Here is a 14,038-nt window from a genome sequence, read left to right as displayed (position 1 = left end):
AAGGAACACTGCAAATATCACTTCTGTGTTGATTTGTTGTCTCATAATTGCGTAATGTTTTGTTCTTCTTCAACAATGCTCCGCAGGTCTGTGCAGCAGCTGCTACTAACCTGCGCGTAACTTTGATCCCCCTGTATTTATTTTGCATTTACACTGAGGTCGCTTTAATGTTCTATTATGCGACCCGCACAGAAAAAAAAAAAAAAAAAAAAACGCGAGTTCCGTATGACGTGACCAAATGGCAAAGACTCGTTAAGCACGACAATAAGCCTAAAGTAAGCAAGTTATCCCACAGTAGGCAGCTTTGCCAGAAATGTAGGGGGAAATTGCGCGAACTTTCTGTTTTCGTTTTCAGCTGTATGTTTCCGTATGGGCGCGCACCATCTCACTTTTCTCTGCGCACTGATTTTTCCTTGACCTGTCTCTTCCTCTAAAGCAAGGTTTATGATATAAACTAGGCAGAAAAAAATAATGCGTGAAACATGCGGGGAATAAACACAAGTTTTTTTTTTTAAACAGTAAAAATAGAACACACTTTATTGAACAAAATGGAAGAACGAAATGAATGTTAATGCGAAGCGGTATGTACACGGGCCTTCCAGGATCCTCGATGGTTGATGAATCTTGTGATACCTGCAACAAGTATAAAAAGTAAAATTTAGTGAAGAGTACACTTCTCTCCGGATGAGCTCCGACGACAGAATTCCGACAATTGTTTTTTTTTTTCTCTCCCAATGCTATGTAAGCTACTATCAGAAAACTCTCTCTGATGTAGCGCAGTGATATGGGTTCATGTCATTCTATCGCCACAGCTCTGTTTCTGCTGAGTTTCTCTTAGAAGCAAAACCATACAATGTCACGAAGTCACTGAAGAAGTATTGCGTTAATACTTCCCTTTCTAGTTTGACTCCGCATTTGGGTGACCTTGGTATTGTTTACTATGCTCGACTTCAAACAGAAGGCCCATCCATGGTTGTCGTGTCCCTCAAATTCGATCCGACTCTTGGCGAGTAATTGCGCGAATAATTGCGCAGAAGAACAAGGGGAATAAATTCTAGACAAGCTTCTAGTTTAAAAAAAAAGATAATTAAGCAGCCAATGTAACACAAAAGGTGCAGAAACGAGGGAGATGGAAGAGTAGGACTAGCAGCCGAGACAATCCGTGAAACTAACTAGCCTGTATCCAAAAAATTCTTGCGTGCACCATGGACGTTGGCGGCACTGGCTGAGTATTATTCTTAAGATGTCTTATCGTGTTTACCCTTGCCCGAGACATTTGAAACCACCATGTCCTTGCGAACACAATTCTTATGAAATGTGCAGCCGTGTCTGTCGCAGGATGTGGTATTGAGGGCGTTATATCTGTGGCGAGCCTGCACGACTCTCTTACAGCGTTTTGCGTAGATTAAGTGCCTTTTATTGACTTCTACTTAGTGAAGCGCTAAAATAACACCGCTTTGAGAGGCAGATAATTTGAGTAGAGATCAATATAAAACACATACGCTGTGTAACCGCTCTGTATCAGGCACATACGCTGTGTAGAAGTGGCAATATTAGCATAGTAATCTTTTACAAAATACGGCTCCTACCAAAAGTTCCAACTGATAACGTGAAAATGTCATACATCCCAAATGGTGGGCTATTGCATTTGCGCCGCAACTTTTGCTTCTTGGCACTGCGAGGGGGAAAGGGAGAGGCGAAGGTTAGAAGAAGCGATAGTGTCTGTGACCTGGCTGTAAATAATTGAAGGGAACCCGACCATTAAATCCTGCCCGTTAATACGAAGGAATGCGCAAAAGCCCGCTACGGCGCACGATTTGCATACGGCGCCAGAAAAATAGCGTAACAGGTCAGAGAAGGTGCCGTGATGTTTGTAGACACAAACGTTATAAGCAGGGATGAGCATGCGTGACGTTCGTACCGGCGAAAATGGAACAACCGGAAATGCGTTGCCGGAGTTACAGCGTCATCACTTGCGAATCACGTTTATTTTATTGTTTTCTTTTTAATGAGACGCAAACTCCAGCATGTATTTTCGCATCGCTTTTATGCGGGTGGCTTTCTGGAGCCTATGCGTTCTGCTGGCAAGGATGATCAGCGGGTTTAAGAGGCGTCAGAAACACGTGCAATTGATATAAGAGTAAGATTTCAATGTACCGTTAAATTTTGTTTCGAAGCAACCTTGTTTCTATTAAAGAGGTATAAAACCGAAGCTCATTGGGCGATGTAATTGTTCCTGAAACGATAAGAAGGAGAGCTGGAAGGGAACAGAATAGGTGCGCATAGTTGCGGAAAATAGTTTGAACGACCATACTTTAAACCGTACAGCCTGGGTACTTCCCGCCAGAAGTAACCAACGAGGTGCGGAATTTGATCAAGCTTACTACATTTGAAATGCCTTTAGCTGCAGTTTGAAAACTATCGCGTTGGAGAAATGCGTAAGGGTGTGCCTACACAGACTACACCACGCTCGAGCAACTAAACAACTGCTAGACATGTCATGCAAATTAGCTTTACTTGGCAGAAGACATAACCTAACGGATTATACCTAATGGATACTCATTACATTACTAAATGAATGCATTTTTCGAATCCTTTCCCATCGAGGTTGCTCAGTGGCTAAGGCGTTGTGCTGCTGAGCCCAAGGACGCGGGTTATATTCCCGACCGCGGCGGCCGCTTTTCAGGTGGGGGCGAAAAGCGAAAACTCCCGTGTGTTCGAGGTTTCGGCGCACGTTAAAAATCCTGGGTTAGTCAAAACTAATCCGGAGTCCTCCACTACGGCGCGCCTCATCTCCTGTGTAGCGTCGCGCCCTAAACCTCATAATCAAACCATCTTCGCATCCTTTGAGCTATCCTGGGCTCTTCTCATATTGTTTCCTGCTGAACCTCCTAGCTATGAACGGCACTTTTTCCGCCTTTCTTAGTGATCGCGTATTGGAACCGGATATGCTTTGCGGCTAAAACCAAATTTACATCAAAAGATCAATTTAATGCACAGACATTGGACGGAGGAAAGTGGCGCGTAGCCCGTTAGAGTTGGCTGTCAGGCCTCGCTGTGATATAGAGCTCCAAACACGAAAAGAGATACGAATGCCGGAATTCAGGCTGAGTCTGATGGACGCATGACGCAAATTAATTAAATAAGGCGTGCTTCTGAGGGAACCTTCATCAGACCGCCCCATAAGTTTCTTGTATTTCGCAAACCTTGGTGTTTATTGCTCGTGTCAGAATTATTATACGACAGATTAACCAACGATACTTGTGTGAGTTAAAGCGGCCCTCACTCTTTAGAGTAGAACGCGTGGCAGCATTTCCTGTCACGTAGAGAGTCCATTACCATTTTCTAGTTGATTAGGCAGAGTAAAATATCAACTAATCACTGTTCTAATGCCGCCGTCACAATAAACAAATACTGAAAGAGATACGTGTGGTGTGGTAGCCCGGCCTCCGCCCTTTTACTGTTGGAAATAAAGACAACCCCCATGTATCCCCGATGTCTCTCCAATTTCGCCTCGTAAATTTGTATAACGGCTGCAGCTTTCGCCGCTGCGTAATGCACCCGGCAGGCTCTTGGAGGCCTAGGGTGAGTGGGCCGTTAGCACGCACGAGTACCTTCTCTTCTTTGACGACAGAATACAGTACTAATGATGACGGCAGCAAGGGGGGGAGCTGTCAATGTGGTACCCAACCTTCTGACATAACCATGAGACAACTTCGACGGGACTTCTTCTTAACCGTTGGGTGTTCTCCTTGCCCATAAAGGTGCTCGCACAACGGCCCATTGGTGCAATGGCCATCATTAGACCGTGCTAAGGCGGGAGAAACATGCACGCGGCGCCTACTCACTGTAAGGAAGTGTCGAGAGGGCCAGCCCCACGTGTCAGTGCCAGCCATGGGCAAGGCTGACGGGCAGGCCCACAGGGACGCCGTACGAGCCTAGCTTGAACGACTTCAGGGCACCGCCACCGAAGCCGCCTCTGTGGCCCAGCAGGAAAGAGCCGCCCCCGCCGCCGCCTCCGTGGCCGTGGCCAAGCAGCCCGCTGAAGATGGGCAGGCTCACTGCACGTGCCGTACCTAGCAGGAGAGGAAATAGCGCCAAAGGGAGAGTACACCTGAAACGCACATCTATCCGCCTTATGGTAGCAGACTCCATCCGCGTAGCTTTGTCGGCCTCCGGTCACGTCATCTGTTCGAACTCGCAGCCATGAGGGGCTCTGAAAACAGCTTTCATCCAACATACCCATATAGCGGTCCAAAATATCCATGTGGGTTCAATATCCGCAAGAACGCTGTCTGTCTGGCCGATATAAAAAAATCTTGCACCCCTCCGTCTAATGACGACGATGGTTGAACGCGAAGCTTTCTCGTGATGGATTGTTTGGTTAGCCAATCCCCCACTGCGATTATGTACTACTCTGTCGGTACGCACCAGTTTCCCCGAATACACACACCAAATCTCGGGTGTGCACTCCGTGAGCCTCACGTTTGGATTTGGGGTGTACGGCGCGAATCCGTACCTGCTGCTTGGCGTTTGCTTCGACCATGTCGAAACGGAGCAATGGGATAGACGCCGGCTTCATAACGCGAGGGACCCGGGTTCGACTCCGGCCACGGGGAGCGTCTTTTTCTTGCACTTCACCCACGACCATGCATCATCATCATCATCATCATCATCAGGGAAAGTTGGCTTTCCTGCAGGGCGTATTGGCGTACAACGGCATCAGGGCGAACGCTAAAGCTTCCCTCTAAAATGGCAGTAGTGCGGAATTTGGCAGCGGATGTTAGCCGTGGCTCTGGTCCTAATACATCTACTTCAAAACATGTTACTCGGGGATATTCCGCATGCATGCAAAATTTTATCAAACCTACATTAAAAATGTTTTTATGCCGAGGGTGAAAAGTACGTTCCCTTTTGTGTCAACGCCAACGTACTCCAGAATCTCCGATACGGAGCAGTGGTGGCATGCGTGAGAATCTCGTGGAAGTAAACTTGTCCTGTTCATTGCATACAACCTCATTATATGGCACGAGTCACTCACATGAACTCATCGAACTCTCGTTTGCGGCTGCAACTTGTGCACTTTAACTCTTCTAGTTCTCAATTCGGCCATTTGATGGAAGTGTAGTTCACTTGTGAAGCTCGGAAGAAGATCTAAATGATGTCCCGCCGGTTTTCCATGTGGTTTTGTGCTACCGAAGCTTAGAAAATCCTGATTTTTCCAAATTTATTCGTCTAAATCGACTTTTTGTTTGTTTGTCCACTGCTTATGCACGTTAAGCGGGCTCCAAATCCGTTAAATTCTACTCTGCAAACTTTCGAAGGCGTGTTCACTGCCGACGTTGGCAAATAGGCGAGTAGGATATTGTGCTAAGGAACTGGACTTCCGAGCTCACTTATCTCGCGGTAATAAATTCACGTAGATTGGTTGAGAAGAGTGGTGCCCACGCGTTTTATTACACTGATTAGCTAATCGCGAAATACTTGCCACTCTTTTCATCTTCCCTCACAGCGAGTATTGCTTGTACGACTAAGCCAATACAGGCTTCGCCTCCTTTGATAAGTCCTCTAAGAAATTCTTTGTGATTTTTTTTTCAAAGTTTTGTCATATGCTTGGTCTCCCCATCGATCCGATATGCTGCCTAGGACGCTAGAATTGGTCATTTTTGTGCGGTATAAAGAAGAAGACCCAGGTATTTTTTTGTGTGGGTACTATCACTGCGGTCGCGGCAAATAACATGAGAAGGCATGGGGCGAACGCGGTCGTTCTCAAATAAACAGCGAAATGCGTGACCTCCCCCCCCCCTCCCCCCCTCCCCCCTGTCCTTGCCGTACCTCTGCCACCTCCATGACCTCCGGTGGGAAGGCCGTAGTGCCCGCTGAAACTCAGAAGCTGCTCGAAGACGTTGCCGGCGTAGCCAAGGTAGTGGCCACCACCACCACCACCACCGCCTCGGTGGCCTACGCTCAGCACGGGCTTTGTAGCCGTGACGATGATAGGCGTAGTCTTAGCTATGACCGGCGTAGCAACGGCCACAGCGCCTCCCCCGTATCCACCTCCACCTCCGGCTTCGGTGCGCGCCAGTGCGCACAGCACGCACAAGGCTGTCAGTGCCTGCAGTTTGGAAAAGAATAGACGCGCACCGTGAAATAAAAGAAAATCGGTCGCGAACACCACAGGCGTTTCATAAATCAGTCTCTACTTATCTTGTGCAGGATGACGCTTAGGAGCTGGAATTGCCATTTTGTATTCTCAAAACCACACGCAGCGCGACGGACCGTCTATTTAATATCTAGCAGAAGTAAGTGCAGTGTTCTCTCCCTACTCCATACTTCTGCCGTTTTTTAAAGTATTGCTAACATTAAGGCACTGGCAATAAGTTAGGCGCTGAGTCGCATGCACTGAAACCATGAAGTAATGAATAACGTGCACTAAAAGAACGCGGTGATTCGTAGACTTGTAGCAATATGCCATACCGCCGAAACTTTCTGCACCAAACATACAGTGGCGAACAGTGTGCTTTACATACGTGCGTTTGCCTTCGTAGGTTGTGTGTAGAGAAAGAGGCGCATAACTGGGAGCGTTAGAAGCAGTGCTGTCATTGGTCTTACCACCAATGCCCATTTGTTCTGGCTAGATCGAGTTTTCACGGGAAATGGCATTGACTTCTTACATGTAGATTTTGACTAGAAATTCGAACAGTTAGGGTTAGCTAATGTTTCACATTATAGTTATTCGTCAAGCATTACAAGCCGGGGGTGGCTCTTTAATTTGAAACGGCCGCTCCGAACGGAGACACCTGAATCAGGCCGCACAGTGCTGAGAAATTCGCTCAAATTCCTAAGCCTGTGCTTCAAATACTTTTTATAGCACATGTGAGTATACGAGGAGACGCTTTTTGTGTATAAGTCAAAAAAGTGAGCAGCCCTTTGTTTTCTTCACTGAAATATGGCTGCGCACTGCTCGAAGCCTTTCGCGGTCTTTCGGGAAGGCTTGACGTCCTTTGTTGCGGGCGGGCAGTATGGCGCTCCATCCCACCAACGTGGCGATCGAGGACAGGAATCATTCTGCCGTTCCTCATGTGGGTAGGAAATTCGTGCGTATACGAAGACTTTCATCGTCACCAGGGCACTAATGCTTCCAGCATTGAAAGTAACAAAGAGAGCCGCATGTGTTTGTTATTTTCGCCTATAAACAGCTGCTCGGCACGTTAATTGTGGTGCCTTTGGTTACAGGTGTAATCTGGAAAGAGTGGAATGTCCGGATGCTGGGAATTTTCCAGGCATGACAACAGAGTCAATAGCCTCCTTCCCACTATACAGACATTCGCTCAACGGCCCCCTTTTTCCTGTGCAACAACAACAACAACAAGAAAACAGTGCGTGTCCTTGCGCTCCTCACCGTGCGGGAAGCGCTGTGATAAGGATTCACTCGTCGCAACACGAAGTTGCGGTTTACCACGCTCGCCACTAATCTGTACACTGGCTTAGGATCCTCTCTCTCCCAGGACATAGGTGCGCGGACCAAAGCATTGATCCGGTGGGCCGTGCATCGAGCGTTAAGAAAATCTATCCCAAGGGATCATTTTGCTGCATACAAGGAAACAGTTACCTTTTCTTTTTTCGGAGTGAGGCGCATCTGGACAGATGGTGTAGCTTTCGCGGGACGTTGACTCGTATTCGAAGGTGGGCACCAACATTGCCTACACTGCGCTAGTCGCGCGCCTTCGCGGTATTGGCGAGAAAATCGCCCTGCCTCCTCTGACTATAGGGGGTAACAGACGAAACACGAATGGATGCGCTTCTACTGAGCGTAATCCGCCGAGGTGAGCTTATTTTAAGCTCGCCTTAATTTAAGCCACATCTACAATTAACAGTGTTTATCTCTAGTGTGAGCATGTAAGCGCAGGTAGTAAACATTGATGTCAAATTTAGGGGGGAGGGGGGGGGGGGGCAGCGCAGTGTCGACCGTAGTTGGACGGTTGACAGTGCACCTCAGGCTCGTTCATTAACGAACGTTCACGTACAATTCAACTTCACCCCAATTAAGAGCTTCCCACATTTAACGAACGGATGAAACCGATGGAATCTCATATAACAGGATGAAAACAAACTCGGACTTCGCAAATAGGCGCACGGGTTTTGCGTGGTTCTCGCTTTACGAGCACCCATGCATGCCTACAGCGGGTATCGGAAACAACGTAGCTGTCGTGTACGGTAGCTATGCGCTTATCAATTTTCAAGCTGGTCACCAGCCTAACTACGCAGCACAGCTGACAAGCCTCGGTTACTTAGGCAGACAGCTGCGGTTTTCACAATTAGACACAGGAGGCAGGATGGGAGCCAAGCCATGAAATGAGCAAAACAAGCAGATCGCGCTTGAAAGCGCAATCTAGCACTGAACGACCGCCTGAAGTCGTGTACTCACCAGGCAAAACGCAAACAACGGCCCTCGCGTGAGCCCCTGTGCAGGTAATCGGAAAGTATGTGCTTCATGACGGATGCCGTGCAATCCATTCTACGAATCGGTGTGCATAGCTGGTTAGGTTACGATAGGAGCACCACGGCGAGGTGTAGCGCCGGTAAGAGCATCAAAAAACCGCGAATCAATTTGCTGTTGGCAGTTCGACAGCAAAATGGTTCACCGGATGAACACGGATGAAGTTCCCAATGCGCACTTTCAGGCAAACCACTGCAACTTCGGCCCCTGTCCGGCAGCATTGGTTGTTCCTTCTGCTAGGAAAAAGTTTTGTTTCGAGGTACGCCAGCGAACCGCCGGAAAGAGGTTGCAGCGCCAAAGGGAAGTCAAACTCATCTAAACAAATCAGCCAAAAAAGCCAAACTACAGACAACCTTTTTCAACACTTTTTACAGCGGCGTTGTTATAGGCTGACTCCCCCAGTTACTTACTTTTTTTTTGCGTGCGTAGACCAAGAACAGCTGCTGCCCTCCTCACTTCGGCACACCCTCTCCCTTAGGCCACCTGTTCGCCTCCGATGCTTCATATTTTGATATAAGATAGCGTACATTGCCCCTGAATAAGTCTTACCAGCAGTGCACTCACGTTTAGAAGTGAAACCGACTTTTGGGAGACCGGTGTAAGCTTAGTCTTTGTAAGCTGGCTTTTCCACATTGTTTCTCAGACAGTAAAGCCTAAAAAAAGCAGGCGGCAATGGAGGCGAACGCTGCGGAAGGAGTCGATAGGGCCGCGGACGCCAAGCGTAAGCGCATGGGCCCGTCGAGGCGGAAAATGCAAAACGTTGGCGTGGCTACAAACCCGCTGAACGCTCCCCTGGTGGGACGGAGCGGTTTGAGCTGGAGTTTGTGGCCAACCAATAACTCACAAACAGCTCGGTTGGTCCTCCACGTTCACAGAGCTGAACTACATTGAATTTTTATTCGCCATTACTTTCAATTATTTGTTCTTTCAGTCTTTAAGCCATTCGTCATTTTAGCATATATAGCATTACTTGTGAACCTCTCCTAAAATCGAATGGGTGTATGATGAGACCCATTCGACTTTGGAAGGGGTTCATAAGCAATTCAATCATGTGCTCACACGCCCAACCCACACCCAGTCGACTCCGCTTATTCTGCAGTATGGCCCAGACAACCAACTTTGTCTCTGTCCCCACTGCTTTACCCATTCCACCCAGGGCCAACTTCTGTGAGACTACATTGACAAGTATGTACAACTGCACAATTGCATTAGGAAATGGTTGGCAGTTGCAACAAGACTCCAGCAACAACAGAAACCCCTGACCACATCGTCAGGGTGCTCAGCGGCTGCCTGAACCGACGCGGCTGACTAATCCCCACCATCCTGTCTTCAATAATATTCTTATCTCTCTATGTATCCCCAGAAATTCGTCCATTGGTTTGAAATTGGTACAACAGCATTCATTGCCACTGCGCAAGCCGTACTTAACTTGCAAGCAATGTCCAATGTGTGAAGGCTCCACCAATTTTTGTGTCGCTGAACTCTCCCTCAGAAGACACGGTGGCGATGGGGAGTGAATAATTATTTCCCAAATTTCGGGGGTTTAACACGCCGTAGCCCGACTTTGGCTATGGGGCCCACCATAGTCTCCGGATTGGTTTAGAACATCTGAGGGTCCTGAACGTGCGCAGAAATCTCGACAAACGGGTGTTTCGTTCTTTCGCATTCATCAGAAAAACTACCGTCGCGGCCAGGATCGAGCATGAGTCATTGGACTCAGGAGCACGCCACGCCACCAGAGCTACCGCGGCGGGTGTACATGGGAGGTGGGAGCGTACATATTGCCACAGCTCATAACATCCGCAAGATAGGATTAGCGACACTATCCGTCCGGTCAATTCGCGATACCAGAGATTACAACTAAGCCTTCTCGAAGATACTTGAATTTAGGCATAAAGCGAGGACACTCCAATTCTATGGAGATGACATCTTCTGGTAGAATGAGGTTCGATAACTCGAGCTATCGAAGAAAGTAATTGTATAAAGAGAGATTCGACATTAAACTGCCCACTGAGTGTTGGAGGTCTTTAAGCAGTCTGATAATTGACTAGATTCCTTTTGCAACTTACCTGATGCATTCATTGAAACTGCCATCATTACTACAACAACCTCTAACTTATTCCGTGAAAGTGAACATTAGCAGATTACTAATCTTGAATGAAAGCCCCACCCATGTCACAGGCTCTAGCGGGTATGGTGGAGTACTTCGATCGGGGTAAGGCATATTTGGGCAAGATGATACGCGACATCACCGCTCTACGTTACACTCGCTGTGAAAGGCTGTGCGCTCATCGAAAACCTTTATGATTAGCAATGATGAGAAAGTTAACAGGGGTCCCTCAGAACGCTACAGTCAGGTCAAGTGCAAGAAACTGATTGTGCAGGCGTTTGTAAACAAAAGGAAAAAAATACGGGCGTCTGCCTTCGGAATGCGTACAGTTGTGGAAACGCTGAGATGGAAGCGGTTGTCTGCTATAGGAAAAAGAACGCGACAACTATTTTGTTATGTTACCTATGCCTTGTCGTTTTTTTTTTGTTTGTTATAAAGCTTGCATTTCATTTTTGTGTGCGTTTTTAGTACAGCTTCCATCGCAAACTACGCCAATTAACCGCATTCTTGGGACGTAGCGCCGTGAAATAGCTCTGTAGTCAATGTCCCACGACGACGGGTGGGGGTGGGGGAGTCTTTCGAAGTGCATAGTATGCTGTTTCTGTAATGACCTACTCAGAAGGACTCGTTAATGTCTGATTGACGATCTGGACAAACTGCGTATTTTACCGTTGAGAAAGGGCACCGTCTGTGGCGTCGAAATAAACTACAACAATCTCAAGGCGTTGAGGAGTGCTATTGTGCTTGTTAAGCGGACTAAACGGTTGCTTTATATATATATATATATATATATATATATATATATATATATATATATATATATATAGAGAGAGAGAGAGAGAGAGAGAGAGAGAGAGAATAGGAAATGAGGGGCTCGTTGAAATAAGACACAAATATTGATTGATGTATGGCAGTCACGAAAACCTGGGAAAGCAAAGGGGGAAATGTGGTAGGTCATTGAAACAGATAACGAATTTGGATACATATATATATATATATATATATTCTTCACGAAAGATGAAAGTCACACGTCGCCGAAAAAAGGTATGCTTTTACGTTTCGGCCGAGGCTCGGTCCCTCGCCGCATTACGCCGGGATTAAATTGTGCCACTCCCCGCCTCTCCGCGAAGTTAAAATCGTGATGTTGCTTAGTGGCACACTTGCTCGCGCGCACTTACAACAACCTTTCTATTTCCTCTTTCCTCAAGTTCCAACGTCCACGCGAATGCTTGGTATGCAAAGTGCACTTCCTTATTGACAACCGGGCGCAGTTACAGCGACAGTGTAGTTCCGCTATGGAGAGAAGAGCCCGGGGAAGGCAGAAGGCAGGGGCCGGGCTTCCTACTGACCTCGACCGGGATACGAAAAAAAAAATCCTGCATCTCTTAGCTGTTCCAAAACCAGAGCACTAAAACTGTGCGTTATAGAACCTGACATTTTAAGTTGTATGTTTTTTAGCAAGTCCTGGGCACCTTGGAGTCGATTTCCGCTAAACTGACAACCATACTGCGACTAGCACAACTATGTAGAGCCTTTCGTGATAAACTTCACACCCCTTCCCTCCAGGTATTAAAGATAATTATACAATGATGACAGTTTTCGAAGAAGCATATAGTTATACCATTTTTGTTCCTGTGCATTACCACTACGTACAGTCCTCAAAAGTTTCAAGGCTGTGCCAAGATTTTCAAGACCTGGAAGAAGACAACGATGATTCTTCCCCCTCGAGTGCGACAGAAATATTCCATGACAGAAAGGTTGACGAATGCATTTTTATTCCTCATTGGCTAAGATACATCGATCGCACTCCGATGCTAAGCTTTGACCCTGAATTCTGGGTGGCCAATCAAGGTCTGACGTGGCCTAGAAACTTTTCACTAAGAGTGTACATTTCTAATGCGTCTGCCATGGTGATACTGTTAGAATTCATGACATAAATATCTTCTCCTGCCATCCTGAAGCCCGAATCATTCAGCCAGCTCCTTAAACTTCGCTCACTAAAAACCCTAAAAACCCTAAAAACCAATATATCGCGGTCGATCAGGTCTTTGAAGAGCAAACAGGGCTGTTCTCAAAGATTGTATTATAAACACATGACGCCCCGGTTTCACGAGTCGTGCACTGCATCGTGACGGGGAAAGAGCCAGAAGCAATTTAGTTCTGATGCCATGTCAATGTGCCACCTCCACGACGTCCGAGCAGTACGACTGATTGGGCAGAGCAAACCGAAGAGACAAACTTGCAGTGAGGTATCTGGCACGGCAGGCTGTCGCCGTCACAATAAAAGCCATCTCGTTGGCGAGCGAAATCGCCAGATATTCAGGCCGGGATATCCAGAGCTTTTGTGACAGCGCCTCGCGAATGGCATTCGGTGCGTCTCGTCCCTAGAGCCATCGTTGCATGATCGAGAATATTCGTAAATAGCAGGGGCCCGAGTCACGGGTATCATTCTAAACAGTGCATTTGGACGAAGGAGGCGCCGTCGTCCGATCGCCAGCGTCTGACAGGCCGGCGATCAGAGCTCGTGCACCGCTCGCTGGTGCCGCCAGAGGAGAAGAGCAGAACTCGTTTCGGCAGCGTCCCTGGCGCGGCTCGTCCGAACAGCGCGCCCGGAGCAATGAGCAGTAACGAACCGACACGAGAGGGGAGGCCCAGAAGACGCCGCTAAACAGCAAGGCGGGAAGAGGGGGTATCTGCATAAGATTCGCTGCTCCACGGATAACCTAAATTCAAGACCCCGAGAGGGGGTGAAAGGGGCGAAGACCGGGTTATACGCGTTTGCCGGGAGAGCCGGGCGGCTGTCCAATTCCCGACTTTCCGCTACCTCCTCTTTCACGGCCGCTCGGCTAGGTGGTACGCAGGAGTCGCTGACCCTGCGTGATTGGCGTATCGCCGGCCTTCACCCTGGCCACGCCGAAAGAGAACGCACCACCATCATCTTTTTCGATCACCGCACCGCCGCGGCCGCGTCGGCTGGCCAGTCCGCGCATCGAGCTGGCTGGCCCGGTGGAGCCCCTGGCCGCCGCCAAATTGAGTCGAAAATAAAACAGCCATGCACCGGCCTCCTTATTCCCACCGCTCAAGAGGAGAACACCCCCCACGCACGCACGCACACGTGAACACACACGCACACACAAATACGGCGCTTTCGTTTTTCGTTTCGCTTTTTTGGTGATGCTGCTCAATACTAAGGCAATTTGGGGGGCAATTTTCTTTGACGAACTGCGAAGAACCCCTCAACTCGCCTTGTTTAGCTTTCACCACCCACTCTTCTCTTGCGTTTTCTTGTTTGCGTGCGTTTTATTGTTTGTCTTTTTCTGTTTGCTAAGAGTTGCGCCAGCGTTAACTCCTTCGGCTTGTTGCTGTTGTACCCCGTTGCATTTCCTTCTTTAAAATAGCGCCACCGCATTAACGCTCAATCAGCTAGG

General features: G+C 48.0%; 1 protein-coding gene across 1 annotated transcript in view; it reads right to left on the bottom strand.

The window, feature by feature from the left end:
• Window positions 1–506: 506 nt before the first annotated feature.
• Window positions 507–14,038, bottom strand: part of LOC144171523 (uncharacterized) — a 19,201-nt gene continuing 5,669 nt past the window's right edge. Inside the window, exons 2-4 of the mRNA XM_077700980.1 lie at window positions 5,836–6,115; window positions 3,849–4,076; window positions 507–633 (exon numbers count right to left, since the gene is read on the bottom strand). Coding sequence (XP_077557106.1) covers window positions 3,883–4,076; window positions 5,836–6,115 — 474 coding nt within the window. The 3' untranslated portion in view covers window positions 507–633; window positions 3,849–3,882. The remainder of the gene's footprint in view (window positions 634–3,848; window positions 4,077–5,835; window positions 6,116–14,038) is intronic.

This window comes from Haemaphysalis longicornis, unplaced genomic scaffold (assembly GCF_048455015.1).
Source record: "Haemaphysalis longicornis isolate Haplotype H1 unplaced genomic scaffold, Haemaphysalis longicornis Haplotype H1 scaffold_1, whole genome shotgun sequence".
Taxonomy (NCBI): Eukaryota; Metazoa; Arthropoda; class Arachnida; order Ixodida; family Ixodidae; genus Haemaphysalis; species Haemaphysalis longicornis.
The sequence above is the reverse complement of the archived record's forward strand: the minus strand, read 5'-3'. Positions and strand labels throughout refer to the sequence as shown.